Below are 26,034 nucleotides of genomic sequence, written 5' to 3' on the forward strand. Positions count from 1 at the left end.
CTTGGGGATTCCCTTCTTGCGTACCAGTGGGACAAGTCCCGCGTACCTTCACCGGTCCGCGTACCAGTGGTTGGGAACCTCTGCAGTAGAGCATTGAGCTTTTTAAAGACCTTACCTAGTACCAGCAGTCACCTCCACGCTGGTGTAAAAAGCAGGCTCACACTCAAAGTTGTTCATGACAATGCCGCAGTATCCAGTTATGACATGCTGGTTGATGCCCTTCCGGCGGAAATGCTCCAGAACCTTGTTGATGCTGTCAATACCATTCAGAATAGCCTAAAGAGACAGGAAGGAAGATAACAAACTATGTTCCACTTCCTTTATGTCCTTTGATGTTTTTAATTCCCTCAATATAATTTCAAAATTAAAAGAAAAAACCTCTGACTGCAGTTATGTAGAATGTAAGAATTTCTATTAACACCTAGAACGCCCAGGGGTATTTGTAACCATTAAATCAGGACACCCAGCGATTTGTTTCTTCAGGGCCCCATTTCAAGGTGCACAAGGCGCCATCTTGGATGTAGCTGAAGTAGCTAGATGTAGCCAAAACACCCCCGAGGCGATCGACAACAACGCGACAAGCGACGGGACCGCGATGGGTCGTCAAAAACATAATCTTTGGTTAGAATTGGACAGATTGATTTAAATCCAGAGTTATTCAAGTTTGAAGATTTTTCCTCTCATCCACTAAAATGGAGGGGGACCACTTTGGATGACGTCCCAACCGGAAATGACATTGAATGTTGCCCAACAGGCGCTCCCAGCCTGTGCAGCGGTGCGCTCGGTTATGATATCATTAATGTTCCGTCCTGTGATTAATCTCCATCCTGAGCGCTGAGCGTAACTATTTGATAGGACGGAGACCTCCGTTTATGCCGCTCAGGGTGTTAATGGAGTAGAGAAAGGAACTGGAGAGAATATGAGTCATGTAAGACCAATAGAGGAGTGGAAAAAGACCCAGAGTACTTTGAACAGAATCCTTTCATCTGACAGACTGGTATTTGATTGGTATCTGGAGGCAATGAGTGGCACTTGGAATTGGAATCAGAGGATAGTGAGTCATATATTATTAATACATTTGTGTGACTACTGTACAATGGAGTGGATGAATGGTATGATTCTACCATCTTCTACCACTGTATGAACAATGGAAGGCAGTTTAAAGGACCAATGTGTATATCCTGGAACTAGGAGGAAAAGCATTCAAACGTAATTGTCGGCACTGCAATAATGAATACATAATTTGCAGTCAAACTGCTATAACCCTGGTTCCTTTACCAGCAAGTGTGGTATTCATGACATACTCACCAAGCCATTGGCTTCTGTCGTCTTATGTGACAAAGATAATGTCTATGTGTGTGCATCTGCGGCATGATCATTTCTTGGATTATTTACCGGTAAGTGACGTCTGATGTGACTGGAGTTTGTGTGTGAACGCATTGTGGGACGGGGACTCCTGTGGTTACGTTATGCGATCGTGCACCAAGACACAGACCTTGCCAGTGGCAGCTCTAAGGAGCTGCTGTTTCTTCTCCAGGTCCTCCCGTTTAGCTGCCAGGGCCTGCTGCTCTGCGTTCTCCTCACGCCACAGGTAGCTGGGCGGACAGACAGAGCCAATCACACACTGTTTATATCACACCAAGCTCCAACACACACACACACAACCATGTCCACATGAACAGGAATTAGGAATTCTGAGGTGATCTGAGAGGAATAGGACAAAACCCATCATTCCTTACTTTATTATAAATTGACTGGAGTAGCGTTTATAGGATCATGTATTAATAGAACATTAATAGAACATATTAATAGAACACGTATATAGTGCTTTTCAAGAATAAATGCAAGTGCTCCAAAATAGGGAACATTTTCTGTAAACATTTTGAGAAGTACTTATGGTGTTCTAAAGACCTGCAGCCTGCAGGTCATCTTTATTTATGAGCTGGGTCTTTAGAAAAGCCTAAATGACATTCCCGGAGGACATCAGGCTGCACTCAGACATGTAACTAAGTACCGGAGCCCACTAAGCCTCAACATTTCACCAGCACAATATTAAAACTGACGGAAAAGGGCAGCTGAAATGAGGGCTTTAACATTTTATCTACTTAAATTGGTAGTGCGTAGGAGTAGGAGTATTTCTGCACTTCAGTAGCCTGGTATAAGGAAATAAAAGAACAGAAATAACTTCCATCGTATGTATTTGGGATACTGAAGCGCTAAAAAAAATCACACACCCCTCAAAGAACCTTTTATGTAACGGAGATATCCTTCTATGGTGATAAATAAAGTGCATTGTTTAAAGGGATCGAAAAGGCAAGATGACATTCAAGAGACAATGCTCCAATATGGGAAAAAGGTTGGCAGGCAGAAACAGCATTTAGGTCTAAGGGGGTGTTCAATTTAACCTTCCAGCTTAATGCCAAGTGCAGGGTTGACTCATCTGAACTGAGTGACGCTACAATGAGTGGTGACTTGTGTTAATCAAAGGGAAGTGTGTAAGTCATGAGATTCAGATATTAGGAGGAAGATGGAGTTTCAAAGAGATGGGGGAGAGAAGTATTTCTTACTTTCTTTCACTTTGCAACTCGTCTTTTTTGTTCTTCACTTCATAGAATTTTTTGTCGAGCTCTTCAACGCGAGTCTTGACTTCGTTGAGATCTTGATCAAGTTTCTACAGAAGCAAAGCATTGGCAGGCAAATCCAAGTCAGGCTTTGATCTTACATCTTTAACACTATACTTTACAATAGAGCACCGAAGTCTGATGTCAAAATCGGTAGAGGGCGCAAATTATTTGTATTATATATTAAATTATATTATATTATATTATTTTTGGACCACAATGCTTATATGAAACGATTTTAAGATGACCCCATGTTATTCTCCATAGAGAAATTACTTCCGTGAACCAGGGGATGAGCAAGTGCTCTATATCGTTAGCATAACTGTATACATTTATGCGTCTCACTCTCAGGGCTGCAACTGTTCAGGTGTACACATTATCTATCTATAAGTGCCCGGTGTCGAGTCTGTCGGAACCACGGTTGTCCAGAACCGCCACAAAAGGCCCCTGCCCAGGCTCTGCACAGGGCCCCTGCCCAGGCTCCATATATGGAGCTGGCCTGTTCTGACACCACAACCCTAACCCTATAAGGCACTCCGAGAGAAAGATAGAGAAATCCCCATATATGGGCATAAAAGGGACACAGACAGATGGGTGGAACGGGTACACTGACACGGGTATTGCATAGCCGGGTGGGGCATGGATCTCCAACTTCCATCATTACCGACTCAGTGGTCTACAGCCGGGCACCGGTCTAGTAAATGTAACAGCCGGGCTCCGGTCTAGTTATTGTAAAAGGTAGATACTGATGTAGATACTGATGTTCGCCATGGAAATGTTATACTTATTTTATTACTACTATCATTATTAGCATTAACACATACATTGTACAGCTCCACATTCTTCTCCTTGCTGGTCTCAGTATCTTCTAGATCTTTGTGGATGGCAGCGATCTGTCTCTTCTTGTCATTGATGGCCTGGTCCAGGGATTTCAGCTCCTTCTTGATCCACTTGTCTCTCTCCTCCTTGGAGGTGAACTGGCTGCCTCGACCCTGTTTGGCATACAGATCTGTTCTCTCCTGCGTGGCCTGGGCCAGTCTGGTGCGGATGCAGGGAAAAGGCTTTGTCAAATAAACACCACAGGTTATTATTATTATCATCATCATCATCATGGGTTTATCACATTTTAACCCTGACAGTCAGTAGTTGCTTTAGGAACTACGATTAAGGATGCAGAATGAATGTTCCTGGCTGGTACCAGGAAAACGGAGTTGAAGTTCAAATCAAATGACTCGAGACCAACTTAGTGACCACAGAATCTGCTAGGTCCGAGCAATGTTTAACAACCATTTGTACCACTTCATTGAACAAACTCACATTCATGAAATGTCCAAGTCATGCTTGTCCACCTCCTGATCTTTCCCTTAACAATGTTGAACCTGGCGTCCATAATTTGGCCATGCCATTATAGGTGTAAATTGTCAAAAAAAATGTATAAAATAGCAGATCTACAACTTGTGGATTGGCTATTTCCACTAGTGGTTAATATATGAACTGAATATGAAATGTGATCCGATTCAGTGACTCATTGGCTTACATTTAGTTTCCTTTTGCCACTGGTTAAAAGCAGCTGTGAGTGAGTCATCCCTACCTAGCAATGCCACGCTCTTCTTTCTCCTTCACCATGTTGAACTTGGGTTCCGTCTCCTGCAGCTCCTTCTGCTTCTCCTCAATTTTCTCCAGGAGCTTCAAACGCTCCTTCAATAGGCGTTTCTGGAAGGAGAAGTAAAAAGGATGGACAGGTTATGGAGAGAAATTGAGAGAAAGTCAGTTAATGAGTCTTGCAGCAAGCAAACTGGATGACTGACACTGCGAGTTTATATATTGTTCAATAAGTATTGTGCCCATCTGATAAATGTTTTTTCGTGAGATTCTATTTATTACGTTTACGATCGTTTATTTTTTAACTCTTGCTGCCTCAGTCCTTTGGGACAATCCCTGTCTGTTACGAGGGAGTTCACATCTCATTCTTTGCTCATTTTGACATAAGCTCTTCAACTGCAGTAATTGTACGAGCAGGTTACCCCTTGAAGTAAAGAGCAGCAGCCATGCCTTCTACGACCCCTGACATTTTTGTCCTACAAGGGTGTGGTGTAAACAAGTGGTGTAAACAAGTGATCTGGTGATACATAATGTCTTTCTCCTGGACAGAATCCCAAAACAATGCAGAGTTTATCAGAGACTGAAATAAAGATTGAATTGAATGCATAATATACAGCACAAAATCAGAATTATCTTTAGACCATCGATTTCAGATATGCACGTGTGTGTAATACCCACACGTAGAGCCAATTCCGATTTTGCCCTGAGATGAGTCCATCATATCAGATGGAAACCAGCAGCATTAAGGGCTAATGACACTGTGGTGCCTCCCTTCCTCACTGTGTTGAGGAAACCTAGCCAACATTAGACAGCCTTGGCCAGGTGGGCCTAATCCAACCAACCTAGCAGCCTGCCTGTGTGTCATGCTGCCTTCCTGGGACCCATGAGTTCACACGTGGGCTGGGCCAACTAGGCATAATGTACCATTAGCTATTTCACTGTAGCCTCTCTCACACGTAACACAGCCATACGGCCGATGGCCCGTGCCAGCTCTGTGCCTTTGAACTCATGCCCAGACAAACATATATAAAGGAGATGGCTAGCAAGAATCTGCTATGAGCAGTGTAATTTCATATTCTTTTATGCAGCACTACTGCTTTTTAAGTTTGGTTTCCAAATTCTTTGCTGGTTTGATGATCAACATTAATCATAACAAACGATTAAATAATAGGACTGACTGACCATTTGCTGAAGGGGGAAATTATATGAAATTATAATTATTTTCAATTTCAAATGTTCTCTCAAAGTGGAATTATTATACTGTTGTACTACTTTCTCTCTGTGACACAATGACAATGGAGTGAAAATGCTAACAGAAGGTGTAGAGTAGACCGAGGAAAGCAAACAAGAGAGGATGGTGAAGAAGAGCAAAAACGTTATGAAGGTAAAGATCAAACAAGAGGTATGTAAAGAGAAATCAGAGAAGAACAGCAGATATTTTAAAGCAATAGAAGAAAACAAGGTTTCTGGACAGGGTAGCAAAAAGGAGGCCAGATTCAGCATTATAGCCAGATTGCTTATACAACTCTGATGATGACACACTGCAATTTAAACAAATTACACCGGAGAAGTAAGAAATAGACCGCTCTACATATAGCGTAGATGTATGAGGGAAGTGTTAGCAGGGCAGAGATGGAGACTGTACTGTTTGTGCTGCGTCATCTGTGCCGAGTGACGCAGACGGGAGGCTTCCGTACCCTCTGTTCACTGTTGCCTGCCAACTCATCCTGCAGGTCCTTAGCCTTCAGCTCCAGCTTGGTCCTCTGTTTGATCTGCTCCTGTCGCTCCGCCCCAAGTTGCTCCCTCTCCTCCTTCATGGCCGAGATCTTAGATTTCATCTCTCGCACGACACGCTCCGTCTCCTGCAAATCGGGGGATAAGCCTAAAGGTTTATGAAAGAAAATAAGACCATTGCTATGCTGGCGTGAAGCAGGGATGAGGTAAACATTACAAACCAATTACAAGGGTCCAAATGACAATATAGCCCATAGTACTCTGGAGCAGGGGTTCTCAACGTTTTGGCTGGGGTCCCCCGGAAATGCTTTGGCCATGTCATGCGACCCCCGCCCCACCCCACTGCAAAAATAACCTTAATAATAGAGAAAATATATCATATATGAATACTGAAACCAGATTGAACTCAATACCAGGACAGCTGTCCCCCCAAACAAATATTTACATCCATATTTACTTATATTTTGGCAGGATTACATCTGAGTTAATAAGTTAACGGTTGCTTTGATGATTTGTCATAACACATTTTTGGCCCAAAGCCCCCTTTCCAGCCCACATGTGGTGTCAAAAGGTTTGAACATCCTGGATCATAGTTCATTGACTCTTTTACCTCAGCTTTGTCCCTGGCATCCTGCTGAGCATCACGCAGCTGTCTGGATTTGTCTCCACAGGTCTCTCTCTTTGAAGACAACTGAAAAACAATGAAAAGCACTGCAGTCTTACGGTCATACTGTGTAACATTAATTTTAGTAGTCTATATGGAAGTACCGCTCAAAAAGGATAGAGCCCCGAGGATATTTTGGAATGCAAAAACAAATGGTATTAATTAACACCCCGAACGCCCGGGGTTATTTAATCCATTAAATCATAGCACCCAGCGATTTATAGCAGCGGAGCACATTTAGCGACGGACCGGATGTTATCCCGGATGTGGCTGAAGTAGCTAGATGTAGCCAAAACACTCTTGAGGCGATCGGCAACAACGGGAGGTATGATTAATTCTAACGCGACTAGCGACGGGACCGCGGTGGGCCGTCTAACACATAATCTTTTCTTATAATTGGACGGAATGATTTAGATCAAGAGTTATTAACGTTTTAAGATTTTCGATCTTGTCGGCTAAAATGGGGGGGGGACATTTTCGATGACACCCCACCGGAAAATAACATTGAGTGTATCACAACAGGCACTCCCAGCCTGTGGAGCGATGCGATCGGTTTTGATATCAATAATCTACCCCGGGCGTTACTAATTGATAGGGCGGAGAACTCCGTCCTGTGTGCTCAGGGTGTTAACGTGGTGGGCACCATTCATTTCACAATTTACAGAAGCAGATTATCAAATGTGTGAACAGCCAGTTCATTTTCAACATTTCCTAAATCTGGTTTTAACTCCCCCCATATCATGGAAAGGTTCTTTGTACAATATTACCTCATCCAGTTTGGCACGGGTCTCGTTCAGCTCCTGGTTGTAGATGGTATACTCTAGGGCCCTCCTCATCTTGTCCCACTTCTGGTACTGAGCCAGCTCCTCCTTCTCGTCCTGCAGGGTGTGCAGACGCTCCTCGATATACTTGAGCAGCTCGTTGATCTTCTCTCGTTTACCCTCTGGACAGGACACATTGTTTTGTTTTAATTAGTATGCTGTCCACTAAATAGTTGGCATGATTAACCCGCTAAGACTGCAGCTTGAGGCTGATTCTACTAATTCCTTCTAAATCTAGTTCTTAAATTCTTCTGTGCCAAGCACCCTCAAAATGATATGTATTTGGCCATCTGACAATGTTTTGTGCCAGGCACTCGTGTTGCTAAATGATGCTTGTTAAAAAACAATTCAAGCTCTTTCAAGATTTTTTTGAAATAGCAGCTCTAGCACGGCAAGAAGTGACGTGCTGTGAGCTTGTACGTCTGCTATTTTTGAGAATCACTGTTCTAGATCCTAAGAGTTTTCTGAAAAAATAATGTTGCTATAGCTAAAATCTAAAACAGCACAGATGCTTTCCCGGTTTTAATGGGTTTAAATAGACGTACTGATGTTGGTAACAAGTGAATGTACTTTTACCACATGTACCTTTAGTTCTGGGCTGGGCATGGCATAATACGCAAACATTCAGGATAGCAGATCTACAAGCTCACGGAAAGAGATATGGTGCAGAGGGGAAGAAATTAGGGTACCAAGTGTGTACATACCACGGTAAGCAAGATGTGAATTCATTACGTCTAAGCTGATCAAATATGCTGTTTAAAAGATGTCTGTTACCTGTCTCCTTCATGAGGGAAATGCTTTCCTCTTTGCGTTCGTCGTACACCCTGGTCCCTGCCACTTCTCTCAACAGCTTCAGACGCTGAGAATCAGGAGCTGTTGCCATTTGGTTGATCTGCAACAGAACAAGAGATCAAAATCCATGCTGATGAGTATCTGTATGGATGCTCCATGTCACTTGATCCCTACTTCCCTAGCATGCCTATCTACAAGTTCGCAACACACCGCGTTTCAAGCTTGTAAATCAACAATTGTTATGTACTGTACACACACACACACACACACACACACACACACACACACACACACACACACACACACACACACACACACACACACACACACACACACACACACACACACACACACACACACACACACACACACACACACACACACACACACACACACACACACACACACACACACTAAGGTCTCAGTTGCACCTGCCCATCGGGCAAGTACAGGTCATGTTCTACTTGCCCAAAGGTCATGCCCACCGAAAAGTAAATTGTCCATGATTATAAAATGATAGGTAAAATTTGAAAATGTGTCTTTTATTAAGCTACCAACATCGTACTTTATCCCATTCTGAGCACTAAAAACACTAATAATCAAATCTCGTGTTTGGCTAAAATGGCAATAATAGCTTTTCTCGAGAATATCTTGAGAATGGCATGGATTGTTAAAAATGCAAGATGCATATATACCGGTATGAGTAAATAGGCAATATTATGAGACGTCAGAAGATTTAAGTAGATGTATTAAAATTAAAAGATCTTACCGGCAGCCTGTTGTCAGAATTGTCAAATATAATCTCCACAAAAGCCGAAATGACACGAGGCCCAGTTCCCTCCTAGAAAACAAACAAAAAATGAACAAACGCATACATTTTTCTGTCTTGTGCAAATGCACAATCATATTGGTTAACCATCCAAAACAATTATGTGGGAGTTTGACATTTGTCTATAGTGGGGTTCCCAAACTGTGGTGAGTGCACCCCTTGTGGTGTGCGAGCCCCTCTATGGGGTGCGTGACATGAAAAGGGTAATTATTTAGGGATGCACCGAATATTCCCGAAATTATGCATCAGCTAGGTCAGGAGGTAACAGGGGGTGCACAGCCAAAACAGTTTGGGAACTGCTGGCTATACTTACATGGAGCAAGGCCAGGCGCTGCTCAGGACGAAGGTGGCTGAACTCATCACTGAGCACAAACTGAATGGCTAAAGAGAAGAAAAAGAACCAGGGGTCAGGTAAATCAATAAAACTATTCAAATAAAACAAAAATAATGCACATCCTCTCTGTCTCTCCATCTTTGGTGCTGAGCCAAAACGCAAACAGCAGCATCATGAAAAACCAAGGTGGCTCACCACTCACTTTAGAATGCTTCAATATTCACATTGCAGTCTTTGTCAAGTTAGTAATTGTTTTGCTGCCACTGTGAATAAAGATTTTAAATCATGTTGTGAGCCACCTTGTTTTTCAATCAATACCACTACACAAAACACAAAGGATGTTTTATCTAGTGCAAATTCCTAATTTATCTTAGTTCTATGTTGGAAGTACCTACCGTAGAAAAAGTTACTTTTTCCTGACCCATTTCGTCCAACTGTAATCGACAGGAAAAGCAAACAACAAACACTATTACACACACAAAACAATACTGCATCTACAGGTGTGACTGCATGACAATGTCAACATAATATTGTCACTGTGCAACAGAAGGCTTAGATCAGGGGTGCCCAAAAGGTAGATCGCGATCTACCAGTAGATCACAAAGGCTGTGCAGGTAGATTGATTGATTGAATAATTTATTAACAGTTTGCAGAATTACAGTACATTTCAAGCACAAACTCAATACAAAGGCTGTTAACTGTGAGTGGACGACCCAATTAAGCATTACACTTGTTTCCAATAGGGTCCACCATGTTCAAATCATCAAAACATTTAGAGACGTACAAATAGACACTTCTATAGACAGAACAGGAATTCATCATAAAGGAGGTAAAAAGGGAAAATAAATATATACAGTGAGGGGAAAAAAGGGGGGGGGGGCGGGGGGGGGGGATTCAGATTTTACGGGGGCCAGTTTCGAATTGCAGCCATCCGTAGGTGCCCTTTGAGAGCGGTTTTGAAGGAGTCAAGGGATTCGCATGTCTTAATGACAGTTGGTAGGGCGTTCCACATTTTGGTGGCATAGGAGCGAAAATAATTTAGTCCCTTGTTTGTGCCGAATCTGGGTTGTACATGGTTCGTTGCACTCCCTCTGGTGTTGTGGGTGTGGACTTCGTTAACATTAAGGAAGTATCTAGACAGGTACATGGGTATCTTGGTGGTGTATCGAATCTTGTGGACCAGACCCATTGCAAGATGCTGTACTCTGTCGTCGACCCTAAGCCATTCCAGCCTGTCGAAGTGGGCAGGGGTGAGGTGGGTTCGGGGGGCTAGATCAAGTAGGAGCCTGACCAGTTTGTTTTGGGAAGTCTGGAGCCTGGTTTTAAGGGCCTTTGAGGTGCTGTGGTACCAGGAGGTGCATGCATAGTCAAAGAAACCCTGTACAAGGGCTCCTGTTAAGGTCTTCAAGGTGTTTTTGTTGACCAGTGAGGAGATCCTGTAGAGGAATCTTGTTCTATGGTTGACTTTTTTGATTACGTTGGTGGCCATTTTATCACCGGAAAGATTAGCCTCCAGGATGGAACCTAGGTAGGTAATTTCATCTTTACCTGTGATAACATTGTCACCCACTCTAACCAAGAAGCCATTTGCCTTGCTGAGATTACTAATAGAGCCAAAGAGAATGGATTCAGTTTTTCCCAGGTGTAAAGATAGTTTGCCTCAGATCACAGGACATGTCCCTAAAGAATATTTAATTTAAATATATAAAAAACTATTTTTGGAATCCCAGGTGTAGAGATAGTTTGTTATCAGTGAGCCAGGTGCAGATTCTACCGAGCTCAGAGCTGAGGGCCTTTTCAACCTGCAGCTTGTTCCTGTCCGAGACCAGCAGTGCTGGTGTCACTCACCAATGACATTATGCTTTGGACTAAATGGGTCTACAACAGTTTGGTCCCTGTAACTTCGGAACCCCTGGATGATGACCTGCAGAACAAATAAAACACTGATGTAGCAGCAGCACACACGCCTTCACTCCTAATTCACTCCTACACTGGGGTCATTCCTATGTTCCCAATCCCAAATGCTAGATTATGGTTTTCCTGGTATCCTATCGTTTCAATGTACAGATAATTATTTTTGATAGCATAATGTTTAGACCACTATTTGATGAGATTTTGCCTCAGACCCAAAACTAACGAATATTTTGTTATCGTTGGAGAACAGGCAAACGATCAAAATAACAATTCTACTACATTCTCAAATTGTGTAGGTTTCTAAATAATCTTCTAAATAATCTTGGTAAATTAAGTAATGCAATAATTGAACTCTCGAGAGGGTAAACAACTGACCCCGTAAGTTTCCATTTGGTTTAATTTTGCGCTCTCAAGAGTTAAAGATCTATAAGGTCCATTTGGTTACCAACTCTCCATCATTTAACTGGGGAACACCTGAAACCTCCTCAAGGACCACTGGTTTAGAGACTGATGCTAGGTTCCTGGTTTACCTTGCTTGTTGTAAGTGGCTCAGGATACGACCGGCGTCTGCTAAATGTTCTTAGCCCCTTTCGGGACCTTATTTACAGTACCTTTTTTGTACTTGGAAATACCTCCTTCCCTAAATACAAAACAGGTAAATAAGGTCACGAAAGGGGCTATAAGTGACTAATCGTTTGTCTTTCTTTCGTGCCTGGTGTACATTGAGGAGTGAGGACACAACCATTGTATTATTATAACATAACTATTGTATTACCCAGAGGCACGTCTCTACATACACTAACTACTACACCATTAAACAAATGCTGTTCAGACAGACACCATTGCACTATTACACTTATTGCACTTATTACACTATTACACTTGTTACACTATTTATCTTATTGCACTATTACACTATTATAGGTTATTGAATGAGTACAGCTGCTGCCTGTGTGTTATCAGGCTCCATAGCTCAGGGGTTAGAGCACTGGTCTTGTAAACCAGGGGTCGTGAGTTCAAATCTCACTGGGGCCTAAGTTAAATCTTTGTGGCAGCGGTGGCCGAACAGTTTTGCGGAGCGGTCTTGATACCGGAAGGTCGCCAGTTCGTATCCCCGGACCGGCACGTTAAAATTAGCACCGCTGAAGTGCCCTTGAGCAAGGCATTGAACCACTACCATGAAATGTTCTATGAGCAGGGCCTGGCTGTAAAAGTATCTGATGTTTAGTCCAGTTACCCTGGGTAAATATAGTAACTTTGCTTTACTTTGTGTAGACGCTAACCTTGTGTTGGTTTGCTAGCACAATGCATACCACATTCTACAGACACCCGGACAAGCATGCACGAATACTGAAATTATTTATCTTGTTAATTAATTACACACAACTACCGTAGTTTCCGTTTGTTGATTATAATAACAAACACTAAAACAACAAGTGGAGGAGTTGGCCTCTTAGCCGCCTAGCTCTTTCATGGATCAGACCATTGGAAAGGAAAGGGGCGGACACCGGACAGTAAGTCAACATTAGCAATGCAACTGCAACGTTATAATGAGTTTCTAACGGGCTAAAATGTTACTATACAAGTTATGCAACACCGATGTTTACATAATGCCGACTAAATATAATTCCATTCCAGTAAATATACTGGTGTCCAAAATTAGATTAAATAATAATCAGTAGGTATTGAAATAATAATCAGAAACATACACAGAACACAACATGCGCTGTTAGCTTACCTGTTTGATGTACATGTTGGTTTTATTGGGGACTTTCCTTATACCGATTTGGAGATAAACTCCCCCCTTCTCTCGGTTGGAGAAGATGGGAATTTAATTGTCCATAATAACGGGAATAATTGACGAAACTATTATTTATTAAAAAATTTGAATTGCTCGCACAAAACAGAGCAACAACATGGAAAATGGCGTCGGGGGGCGGGATAAGAATGGATTATACCATTCTGTTAACAACAGGGGTTTCAATCGTATGACCATATGGAATTGTGCCAAGTGTTTTATATACATATAATGGTCTTATTAAATTACGCCCATATTCAGTACGTTATTGTATGGTACATTAAGAATCGTTTTCAATCATTAACACCCGTGTTTTTAAATTGGTATGGTCTGGGTGAAAACGTTGAGCGCCAAACTGGACGGGGGAAAAAAATCACTTACTACTAGTACTGCATCATGACCAGCCACCAGAGACTGAGAGCCATAATAGTACTATTATGGAATATAATAAATAATTTGGACGCAGAGTTGCTATTCGCTTCCCATGAAGATTCCAGATCTGTGTTGTTGGTTTAAATCAGCATAATATCTAGCAACATAGTGGATCTTAGTTTACTAATTCTAGGTCACTGTAGGTGTCACTGTTGCCTCTTTTAGACGGTAGGTTGCCTCTGATTTACCATATATCACTTATTTGACAGGTCCAATTATTTTTTCTTTACTTAACTCAATATACTCAATATACTGTAACTATTTAGTGTGCAGTGCTTTATTATTGTATTTGTGGCAAAGAAATAGAACATGAAAACAAGTTAATGATTGAGGTGGAAACATTTATTGACATCCACATTAATTAAAAAAAAAAAAAAGAAATAAAACATCAGACAGACAATAATTATAAAATAAATTAGACTCAAATGCCTGACTGGCTTTGTGAATAGGCAAGAAAATCACAATATCAATCTAAGGCATTTATATTGCAGTTTAATCACTCTGCTGTGTGGTTTTATCACTGCAATGCAGTACATAAGCCAACAGCATCAATGGCTGAGATCGACTGTCCCATTTGATTAAATATGATCATGATGACCTTTCTCAGTCTCTGTTACATATATCTTTTCTTTGACCACCAGGCAAACAAAGAGTATTGTAATATTTTTCTTCTTCTTTTCTTCTTCAAGTAAGTCTACAATCAGTCACAGTTCTCTTAAGGCAGTGCACTTATTATTGGGCTCAATTCGAAATGATGGTGGGCTGGAGATTGCGAGGGAAGAGGGTCCAGGAAAGAGTTCGGGAAGGTAAACACGGACGGCTCAAAGTTATTGGTGTTGAAAGTGGCCGTGAAGTCATTGGCGAAAAAGGAGGCCGCCTCTGGGGCACAGGGTGTAGCAGGTTCTGGGGTAGAGGGGTGGGTTGGGGCAGAGGAGAGGATCTCAGACTCAAACTGCAACAGCTGACCCATGAAGCTGAAATTAGGCGAGATGAGTACGCGGCGCTTTTTGATGATGTCAAAAGCCTCTTCCAGTTGCATCCTCTGGGTCCTCATGATGTAGGCCAGACAGATGGTGGGTGAACGGGAGATTCCTGCCTCACAATGGACCAGGACCTTGCCACCAGATTGCTTCACGGCATCTGAAAGGGCAAAGAGAAGAGAATATATTATTGTTAATGAATTGCCCCACAATATCATTAAATTACACTTGACAGGTAAATATGAGATATATAATTCACAGTATTTATAATAGTGTTCAGCTTTGTCAGGAAGAATGACAAAATGCACGATCAAATCTAGCCTCAAACATAAGCTATTTAAACGTGATACTTTGAAAATCAAGTTACAGGTTGTCAAAAGGATGAGAAAATATAATTGAGACTGAGTATTAAAGCTGTGACTGACAGTAAAGATGAAAAACCCAATTTTCGTAGTGCCTCTAATCACCCGCTCTTCATCAGGCCCACACACACTGCCTTCAAGGGCTATGCCACTCATCTCTCTCCTGTCATACTGCCCACACACACACACACACACACACACAATGACACACTGGTGCAGCTATAATGTCTAGTTTGTGGGTCCGTGCAGACTTTATATCCACTGACAGACACACACTGACAGACGGATCCATTTTATACGGTTTACGAGGACACACGCATCATGTGCACACAAGCATAAATTTGTCCCACAGCCCTGGGGTTTATGTGAGTCACAGAGAACTGCTGTACACGAGACAATGTCTCTCCTACATGCCTGTGGGGGTGCTGCCTTGACACTGCTGCAGCGAGGTCACTGTAGCACAGATGTGTGCACTCATTTAGAGATGTAGCACTCCTACACTCTGTCTAAGTGTTCTAATGCCTACACATACATATGGCCCCTGACATCTCTGTATTAGCTCAGTTGTTTACTGTCAGGTACCAGTAGTGCCTTTAATTCCATAAGCTACCGCGCACCCCTACAGATGTCACGATGCATCTGCGGCTGCTTTCCTGCCACCCCCCCCCCCCCCCCCCCCCCCTGTTCCCTGTAGAAACTCAGCTCACTGACAAATTCGAGGGTTTTCACCTCTCAAAGGCACAGTGGTTGCTCTCAATGTATAGTTCTGTCTCGCTATTTCACCCGCACACGCACACACACACACACACACACACACACACACAGCATGATGCCACAGCAAGTGCCTGTCCAGATGGCCCTGAGAGTCACAGCAAACTGAAAGTACAGTGCTAAAATTCACAACTCAGTCCCTCTGAAACACGACATGAAAGAATCATGAATATTACATCTGGAGGAGGAGAGTTATGCTGTACATAGGGGAGACATAAGGAGAGTAGAGGCTGTGGGTGTCTTAATGACCATCCTTAGATGATGCACCATTGCACCCTCATTTCATTTGTATCCTAACACACCTCAGCTGCTGTTTTTCAAGAAGCACATCAATATTTGTCGTAAAACCACAACCACCAGGTTATTCAGTTTTGATTTATTTTCATGCACTATAGGACGATAGGTTGACTTTCTTGGATTCTATGTATGGTGGATTTCTAATCACTTGGCATAGTTAATAGCATTTAGAAGCCTTGTCTGCACTCGGCATGAAAGCTAAAGCCGCTACTGGGGCAATTTGTTGCCTTACATAATCATCTGTCTCACAAATATGCCTTAAATGTAGGCTGGTCCCCCAAACAAAGCACAGTAGCAACAATAGCAGCCACCCAATACAGGTCAGTCAAGGCCCCCCGTGGGTGTACTTTGTACTCTGCTATGCCTGGCTAAAAATAGCCACGAGCACTGTGTACATCTTTGTTGGCACTATCCAACCTCTCTCTCTCTCTAGTTCCCTCTCACTTCTCTGTAACACATACTTCACCCACATCTCACAAGGCCATCTACGAATGGCACCTGCAACCATAGGAGCAACACTGTTGTTGTTTTTTCACGGTGTCAGGCAGCCTCCAACTGTGTGTGTGTGTGTGTGTGTGTGTGTGTGTGTGTGTGTGTGTGTGTGTGTGTGTGTGTGTGTGTGTGTGTGTGTGTGTGTGTTTATATGCGTCAGTTTGTCCAACCTCCTCCTCCACCCAGTCATTACTAACAGACAGCTCACCAACTTGTCACACTTAATGGCCACACCCGGAAGAGTAAGCGAGCGAGATTAGGCCTCGGAGGCGATGACGACATGGGAGCGTCTTTTTTAAACTTAAAGAGGAAGGGGGGGGGGGGGGGGGGGGGGGGGGGGGTGACGTGAGGGGAAGAGCAAAGCTTCCCTGAATGAAAGCAGACTGCTCGATTTCTTGGGAGTGATTGGAGGCAGTCAATAGACTGATTATAGTGACAGCTCAGAGTGCTCTCTGTTTTGGAGCAGTAGGCGAGAGAAGCAAGGAGATTATTTTTAAGACTGGAGGTGTTTCAAAATAGACGCAGCTATCTATGGTTATCTCTCGCTCTCTCTATCCCTATCTGACAGCTCTTCTGTGTATTTTACCCCAGGTAATTCAAGGAAAGAGTGCTTCTCTATGGAGGATTTGTTTATTTTCACAGCAAGAGAGGATGAACTACAGATTTGATCTGGAAAATTATGTATACTCGCTTACAACATGAAACCTCTTATTTATGATAGTTTAACATGTGTTAAAAACAGACCCTAATGAATGTAAATTAAATCAACCCTCAATGCTGTTGATTTAAATAACAAGCTGAAAACAATGAATGATTTCCCAGCATGTCGGTGACAAGAAAACAAACAACAGTTGCCAAATCAATGTGTATTCCGCTCAACTCACCAATGAATTCTATGGCCTCCTGGAAATGGGAGCTGATGTCAGCGGTGTGGTTGTCCTCCACAGGGATCCACTTGTAGCTGTAGTGGCCCTTGGTGGGCTGCAGGTCCCTGCGCGAAACGTTGAGCAAGGCCGTGATGTGAAGGTCGCTGAGATAGTCCTGTCTGGAGGCGTGGTAGGCACTACCGAGGTAGAGGAAAGGCAGGATCTCCACGGGCGTACCCTGAGAGAGGAAGACAAGGAAATATCATTCACTACCCATATTTCAATTCAATGGATGTTTATTGGCATGAGAAAAAAAACGTTTACATTGCCAAAGCAAGTGTCAAAATATAACAAAAACTGTTGAAAATGGTACAGCATTTTGTAAACAGAGCTATATGTCATATTGTGTCGTTATATACATGTTATACAGGGTATAAGGCTTTTTTTTTTTTAAATAAATAGGACAAATAGCAGGATCTTTTTTAAGACTATTTAAATTAACCTGACGCCACATGAGTCAGGTTATATTAAATAGCATATAAAAAAACGCTCAGATTTAAGATGTGTTAAAGCTAGCAGCTCTGTTTACACGAGAGATACAGATATAGTAGTCCTTATAGGGTGGTTTGGTTGGTATTCCAGTGGCTAGCCTTCTTTAGTCACAACAGTTCACAAATCTTGCTGCTGTGTTTGCATATTGTTGTATTTCTCATACACACTGCTAATAATTATGGGATATCTGATACAGTAACATAACTTATGTTACTGTATCAGATATCCCATAAGATACTGAACCTCGTATCGCATAGTATAACATTATAATATAATAATCTTGTGCCTCTGGCCATCCTACCATCCAAATAAGCCACAGACGCAGAGTACATCATGTGCACTGACTGGAGACAAGAGCACGCTATAGATGTATGCATCTCAAGATATGGATTTGTCCATAAATAAACAATTTGCGCAGAATAACTCATGATATGTCAGGCATACACAACAGCTCTTTGTGATACGAATGAGCCACATGCTTTTCATTTGCGCTGTGGCAGAGACGCAGGAAAGGTCACAGATGAAAGAGTGTGGTTCTCTCACAGACCATCTGATGTCAGATATAGATGGTTTTGAGTGGCCACTCCGTTTTGAAGCAAAGTAGCTTAAATTGTGGTGCCGCAGTGAAGGTCAGAGAATATCATGTGTTTTGAGAAAATGTTCTGATGATTAATAGAACAGTGTATTGAGTATATTTATATAAATATAACGTAAATTATAGAAAAAATTGCATTAATAACATTCCTTATAAGATTACATATAGATGTTTTGATCAAACTGGTGCTGTGAGAAAGTGGGAAGGGCTGTCTGTCTCTGCATGTCACATCATCACATGGGTGTTTCCGTTTCCATACCTGATCATAATCTGGTTTGCGGTGAGAAAGCTTGTCATAGTGGATGTTGACTCTTTTCTCGGTTTCTGTGCCGTTCTGGTCGAGGGTGGTTTTTACCTCAGTGCAAAGTTCAGGATATTGAGAGTGGAAGTTCTCATATCCCCCTGCAGAGAAAAGGTCGAAAACATTAAAATAAGACACCTTAAATTAAAGTAAGACGAAGAACTCTATCTCCCTCGTAAACAGACACCAGATACCATGTCATGTGAATGTGTTTATGAAACACACTGAACACGGACCGTTACTTGTGTGGGATTATAGACTTTATAACCTGATTATAAACGCGTAATTAATCACTGGTGCCCACAACGGAGGCACCGGTAATCCATTTAGGCCAATATCCTGAGGACGTCGCGGTTCCGTACAGAAGGAAGTGAGTGCATTTTGAGTTGACACAGTCGGAGCTTGTGGTGGATTAAAGACAGGATAAATAAATTATATTAAAATGTATCGGTATCGAAAACAGTGTAAAGGCCTAGTCTGGAACGCGGTTTGTTTATTCACTCAAGCTCCTTGCGCACTGAGTCATCCACTCCGTTGACGCACGCAGTACATTTATCTCTCGAAGAACAGAAAGAGAAAAATGCAGGATATTTCTCATGGTTGATATAACCAACCCCAACACAACCCATGCTGAAGGAGAGTATAGGCCTATATTAGCCTACCTTCTAAAACCCAAAAACTAGAATTTAATGTTTAAAAAGGTACTGACGAAACGAGTTGATTAGATAACCATGTAGGTCAGAAGATATTCTGAAATGTGAACATTGATATTTAGGATGACTTTTTAGTTTTTACAAGCCAAGTTCAACATTATAAATTAAATTGCTTCACATATGAGGTAGTCGTGTATTAGTCCATATTTGGTAATTTGCGTGGTTTGTGTGGCACCGAAATAAACTGTCAGAGTCAGAGAGTAATCATTGAAACAAACACCAGGAACAGCTCATTATTAGCCCAAAATATCTCAATAGTTTGATATAATGTATTAAGGATCTCATCTCACCTTTCAGGAAACAGATGCTGGCCCCACTGGCTAGATTCGAGAGTGTATTTATCACTATTTGTGCTATACTGTCCTTTTTCAGCTTTTGTAAGTGAGGTGTTCCATCATCCAGAGCTATGACAGCCGATATCCTCCCCTCCCGAAGCCGAAACTGGTCGTTCTCATCTGGGATGATAAATTGAAGAGGCACCAGTCCTCCTCTGGACCTCCGGACCACAACCGAGTTCAAGTTGACATTGACAGAACCATTGATATTAGAGTTCGTGAACGAAAAATAAGGTCGGCAATCCACAATTAGACAGCTCCCACTCTCCTTCCTTATGATTTTCTTAAGACGTCGGCAGTCTATGCTTGAGACTTTCATTTTGACTGGAGTTTGTTGTATTGCCTAAAAAGAATGACTTTAAATCCCGAAGCAGAGACAGCGCCCGGTCTGTGTCTGTGCCTTCATTTCCTCCAAGGGGATTCCGCTAGATCGGTTTTATGTGAACGGAACCTCCGGTGAGTGACGTCACGAACCATATATGGACATAGGGCAAGGCACGATCACAGTAGAAGCCTGCCCACACTGTTGACTGCAGCGCGACTCCTCCCTACATTTTCTATGCTTGAATCAATCAGACGCGAGACGACTCGTCTATTGCGTGTCGATTTCATGTTGTTTGTGTTCACACTCACAGCCAATTAGAGGAAATCAAAGAATCGGTGTTTCTGAGGAAGATTACCTACAAAATTATCATTTAATAGGCATTTGTTTTGGGGTTTTTTTGTGTTGCGCAACCATGCAAACTCGTCCTCAATGTCAAGAACCAATCGATTATTTATTTAGAAAAACAAAACGAGGCGAGGAGCTGCTGCTGAGCATAGCCTAGTTTACATAGTACACTCATTCTTCACAGGCCTTCTCTAGATCTGCTGCCATAATCTTCTCAATGGACTAAAAAGGCTTAAACGTCACATTGCATGCACTCACATGACAAGCAATCAATTAACCCTTGACACATGGCTCAATAATAGGCTACACCTCTGAGTCTGAGTATTGTATTTGATGTTTAATGGTGGTGGTAGCGCTGGTGCTGCTGCTGTGTGCGTGTGCGTGTGCGCGTGTGTGTGTGTTGTGTTTACATACAGCATGTCTGTTTACTTATAGGCTATGTTTTTGCACTTGTGCCTAGATATCTAACTTGTCCTCGCATGCACCAACTTTACAAGATGTGTGTTGTATATAATTCTGCAGGCATACCGTGGACGTGTGGGAGAGACTGCATTTAAAAAAGTGAGGGGAGAATATGTGACAGATGCGATGACACAAACAACAGACGGCTCCAGTCAGTGACAGACTCGGGCGGGCGGACAGACAAAACAATGGAATGCCCTCTGGTCATTGACTGTCCAATTCAGCATTCGGCTGAGGCAGAAAGGGCCGGGGACCAGGACCCTGCATGTGGCATTATGCCTATAGGCATCCCAGGGGGCAGCCATCCTTTAAGCCTGGCAGTGAAGCCATGGCAACCCCACACCTGCTAATTGATTACTTAAACCACTACACTTCTCACAGTCAGTTTGCACTCTTCAGGCACAGGCAGACAGACAGAGGCAGACAGACAGATACAGAGATCTCCATATACAGTAGGGGCACAAAAGGGACACAGACAGATAGTTAAAAAGGGTGCTATGACAAGTTGACAACGGGTTCCCAAGTTGCATCGTTCTCAAGTATACAGGCCGGTGGCAGACAGGCACGTACAGGTCTATAGTTGCTAAAATGCAGGAGGCGGACGGATTGAGAAATGGATGGTGAATTGATGGAGTGGATAGATTGATGAATGGATGGATGATGGCTGTCTGTGCATTAGATGAATAGATTGATGAATCTGGCTGTCTGTGCATTATGTAGCCTACAGCAGCGCAACGTGCCATATGGGCCAGTCTAATCTGGGATGATGACGTCACAGCTGATGAGCGGGGAGAGTGGGGAGACCCACTCCCTGGATGCCAACAACAAACCTCTGCCCAACATTTTCCAGAACGGCCTCTTATAACTGCACCGATCTGCAGGAAACGTTGAATGCACACTCCTTAAAGGCCAAGGAAAAACCTTTGACCTGCATTTTTCACATCTGCCTTTTATAGAGCCACCAGAACGCAGACTTTTGTAAAACACATTTTCTGATATTACTCCTCCAGATTCTATCCAAAAATCCCGCAAATCGTTACACAGTATCTCTATACTAATGTGCTCAAGTCGGATCTGTCAGATATTTCATATTACATCCTAATTGGCTAACATTTGCTTCCAAAGTTTGCAGGAATGGCCCGTTTTGAACAAAAATCATGAATGCAGTGTGCAATTTACGTGAAATGTTTCACACACTTTCCTACTAGGCTGAGGAATAAATCCCACCCTTTTCACATTGGTTATAGCGCCACCAATAGGTGGATTTTTGCAAAATACATTTTTGGAACGAAATGTCTCAAATCATCCGATTGCTATCAAAGGCGTATTAGAAATGGCAGCCTTTTCACATTGGCTTATTATAGCACCACCAGGAGGCCACAATAACCCGGCCTGGCCTGGTGGAGACCTGTGCCCCGAGGGGCACTTTTTCTAGTTTGGTAGTGTGTCTGTCAGCCCTACTAAACAATGGGTCGCAGACAGACAGTAATACATTAGACCAGTAATCAATTAGCTTTGATCCTGTACTTCCCACCACCACACCCGTTCAGCCTATGCAGTGTTAACCAGTTACAGTAAGCCCTCACACCCACACTGGCTTCCCCCCCTCCTCCCCCCGACCTTAACTAGCTGCTGTCTGACCTCACCTCCTCTATCAACATACCCCCTCCCTCATGGAACCATGGCCTCAGGTCTCCTCTCCAGTGTCTCCACCCATGCAGAACGGAGCCTTCAGTGTGGCAGCCCCCATGGTCTGGAACTCTCTCCTGACAGAGATTATTCACCATTTCACCTTGCCCATGTTGCCCCAACTCTGAAGTCTGCACACATTTAAATCAGCTCTGAAAAAGCACCTCCAAGGCTTTTGGCAGCTAGTATAGTTTTTGTCTACTTGTCTGTTTCTTCTGTCTCGGTGTAACGTGTACTTGCAGCACCTCTTGAAAGGCGCTATATAGCAGATCTACAACCTCACAGCTGTAGAATCTGCAGATTCACAATGTTGGATATTTATTTGGTCATTTACTACCACCGTTTTTCCTTTTTCTCCTTTATGTTATGTTGATGTACAGATGTATTGAATGAATAGGCCTACATAGGACCACAATGGAAGCAAGTCCCCAGGACCTTTTTGTGTTATCCTTAATGCTTTACTGTACCACATGCTCAAGGTTCAAGGCTGTACTTTATTGTTATCATGTGTACAGGTAGAGGTACATGAGAGTAAAACTTATTTTTGTTTTGGCTTCCTTACAGACAATGCAGCAGCATAGATAGCATAACATTCGAAACAACAAAACCACAGCAAACAAGAATAAAGGGTGCAAGAAAGAGCAATCAAAGTGTAACAATAATAGTATCAGTACATGTGCATGTTTTCCCTGTAGTAGCAAAGTTAGGTAAACTTTTTGTGAACAGCTTCACAGTAGGTTATGTTCCATATATACAACACATACAACACAACACCATATATACAATCCCCCCCCTTAAGAAGGTGCAATTGAGGCTATGTTCCATAAATACAGACTAATAAAAAAAAGAAATGTTGAAAATGTTTGAAAAACGTTGCCTATAATTATATGCTCAAAGGAATAGGAATGGCGGGTTGAAAGTGGTTAAAACAAAGAGGGCAGATTGGATGTGTAGATAATAATAACTCATCATGTAAATGTCGTAATTATAATTAGCATAATCATTACCAAATGGAATTTCCCTTCTCCTATTATTTCTGTTATTTCGCGACTAGAATACACAGGTATCTCTTCTCCTTTCAGCTAAACACTATAGAAGAATCTCCCTCAGGGGAAATCAAACTACCACTCAGTCAAAGGATTCCCCTTTGGCCAGCTTAGCTTAATAGGCTTCTGGTCTACAGGCAAGGCTACTCTGCTACATTTACATCAAGTTGTTAATGCATCAACATCTATCTATCTATCTATCTATCTATCTATCTATCTATCTATCTATCTATCTATCGGTGGCCGAACGGATTGCAGAGCGGTCTTGATACCGGAAGGTCGCCAGTTCGAATCAGCGGTCCGCCGCTGAAGTGCCCTTGAACAAGGCATTGAACCACTACGATGTAATGTTCTATGAGCAGGGCCTGGCTGGAAACAAGTTATTGAGCTTAGCCCAGATACCCTGGGTAAATATAGTAATCATTTAATTTCATTTCATCTATCTATCTATCTATCTATCTATAGGCTATTTATTTATTGAACATTTGTTATTGGAGCAGTGATATTACCGCTCTAACCATGCAAAAGTCTTGAATTGAACCTTAGCCCGTTTATTCACATAACCACACTATTTTGGACATTTCAAATGTCATTCAATTTCTGGCCCTTCCCATTGCCTTTATGTCTTGGCTCCATACATACTGTATGTCTCTTATAGGATTTCCTTGGCGTCTTCATGGCTTGGCAGTATAGTTAATACGTTTAGGAAGCTGTCAGGCAAGCTTTAAGCTTGTTACAACCCCCCCCTCCTTCCTACTGACTCCTCAGAGTCAGAGATAGAGTCCTATTGTGATGACCATAAATTAGTATTACGTTACAGATACATATAGCATAGCAATATTATGGACTTGTATGTTGCCACATTGGGGTCAGTGTAAGGGGTCAAGTTTTATATGTTGTGTCCTCACAGTGAGAAACCGATGCACTGTATGTTCAGGGAAATCATGTATAACTAAATTATCAAGTTCAAGTTTTGTATTAATGTCCCCGGAGGCGGAGGGCAATTGGATTTGCAGCAGTTTAGAGGTTTGTAACATAAAGACAGTACAGAACAGACATGTGACAACATAGCATATAGGACAACATAGCATGAGCACATCTGTGCAATTGATAAAAAGGATAAGGAAAAAAGAACAAAGTGAGGCATCATAGCATCATAAAGTGTCATCATCATAAAGTGCCAAGAGCTATAGGTACTAAATATCATCTTCATCATCGTCATCAGTTTTTTGACCTTCTTCCGGCAGCATTGACTGCTCGGATCGAGGCAGGGACAAAGGAGTATTTGTACCTGTGTTTTGTGGTCATAGGGACACACAAGCGAAGGCCAGGGTAAACCCACGTTTAACTGATTTTACCCACATGTCTTAAAACCACTTTCAAACTTTTGTCCCTATTTTGAGTATATATATATATATATATATATATATATATATATATATATAATATAATATATATAAAAACACTGATTAATATAGCAGAAATAGGCAAACTACAAGATCTATATTATATAGATCTTGTAGTTTGCCTATTTTCGCTATATTAATCAGTGTAACAAACTATACCCACAGTGATCACTAAGTGGTGTTTATAGCATACCTGTCCAGACCGTCCAGGAACCCTCAGGGTTCCTTGAGGGGGTTCAAACTGGACCCATAACGTTCTGTAACGTTATGGGGGTCCTTCTGAAATGAAAAGGTTTGATCGAGAACCACTGCATTATGACATTTCTCCTGGCAAGCGCTTTCACAAGGTGTTATCGTGCTCTGCTCAGGTCAATGCATCTTTGTGTTTACACTAGACAATAATTGTTGGCTAGACTGCGTTGGTACAGAATGTGAGCGCATCAAGTGACTTCCTGTCCAGAAAGGCCCTATTTCCATTGGATTTATAAAAAGAACCTAAACACAATGGGCCGCACTCGCCAGAACGCATCCCCCGGCCGTACAGGTGTTTCCTGCAGTTGGCTGACAGAGCCACCAGATTCTTGTGACACGACACCGTTTCCCAAAAATGACTGCATTACTAATCTTTCACCTAACATGACTGCTGACGACACCAGGTTGGAATTGGTTTTAGTTACTGAAAATGCAATGTAGAAAGACTTCATTTTGGTAGAACAGTTGGGGCTTTCAGAAATCATATTGTCAGGAGGTCCTGAGCGGTCAATTATCACTATTTGATTACAGGTTATCACTGGTTACTATACTGTAGCTAGCATTTAACCCCACTGTACAACACCACATATCTATTTTCTTTTTCACGCATGCATGCATGCATGCATGCACGCACGCACGCACGCACGCACGCGTTGATTCCAAACCACTGCTCTTCCCTTTGTCATAACACTTTCAGGCACTTA

The 26,034-nt window shown here is 42.3% G+C and overlaps 2 protein-coding genes across 2 annotated transcripts in view; both read right to left on the minus strand.

The window, feature by feature from the left end:
• smc3 (structural maintenance of chromosomes 3) overlaps nucleotides 1–13,210 on the minus strand; it is a 39,093-nt gene extending 25,883 nt beyond the window's left edge. The window contains exons 1-14 of the mRNA XM_079499343.1: nucleotides 13,050–13,210; nucleotides 11,246–11,321; nucleotides 9,793–9,831; nucleotides 9,377–9,444; nucleotides 9,004–9,075; nucleotides 8,217–8,334; nucleotides 7,389–7,564; nucleotides 6,568–6,648; nucleotides 5,921–6,085; nucleotides 4,213–4,334; nucleotides 3,446–3,659; nucleotides 2,568–2,671; nucleotides 1,496–1,595; nucleotides 116–276 (exon numbers count right to left, since the gene is read on the minus strand). Of these exons, the coding sequence (XP_079355469.1) occupies nucleotides 116–276; nucleotides 1,496–1,595; nucleotides 2,568–2,671; nucleotides 3,446–3,659; nucleotides 4,213–4,334; nucleotides 5,921–6,085; nucleotides 6,568–6,648; nucleotides 7,389–7,564; nucleotides 8,217–8,334; nucleotides 9,004–9,075; nucleotides 9,377–9,444; nucleotides 9,793–9,831; nucleotides 11,246–11,321; nucleotides 13,050–13,064 (1,511 nt within the window). The 5' untranslated portion in view covers nucleotides 13,065–13,210. The remainder of the gene's footprint in view (nucleotides 1–115; nucleotides 277–1,495; nucleotides 1,596–2,567; nucleotides 2,672–3,445; nucleotides 3,660–4,212; nucleotides 4,335–5,920; nucleotides 6,086–6,567; nucleotides 6,649–7,388; nucleotides 7,565–8,216; nucleotides 8,335–9,003; nucleotides 9,076–9,376; nucleotides 9,445–9,792; nucleotides 9,832–11,245; nucleotides 11,322–13,049) is intronic.
• A 651-nt stretch (nucleotides 13,211–13,861) lies between these two features.
• Nucleotides 13,862–20,201, minus strand: dusp5 (dual specificity phosphatase 5). Its single transcript, XM_079499091.1, has 4 exons — nucleotides 19,761–20,201; nucleotides 18,716–18,858; nucleotides 17,328–17,547; nucleotides 13,862–14,681 (listed from the first exon to the last, which is right to left on the minus strand). The coding sequence occupies exons 1-4, from the start codon at nucleotides 20,122–20,124 to the stop codon at nucleotides 14,257–14,259; spliced, it is 1,152 nt and encodes a 383-aa protein (XP_079355217.1). The 5' UTR covers nucleotides 20,125–20,201; the 3' UTR covers nucleotides 13,862–14,256.
• Nucleotides 20,202–26,034: the final 5,833 nt, after the last annotated feature.

The sequence above is a fragment of the Electrona antarctica genome, assembly GCF_951216825.1.
Source record: "Electrona antarctica genome assembly, chromosome: 4".
Taxonomy (NCBI): Eukaryota; Metazoa; Chordata; class Actinopteri; order Myctophiformes; family Myctophidae; genus Electrona; species Electrona antarctica.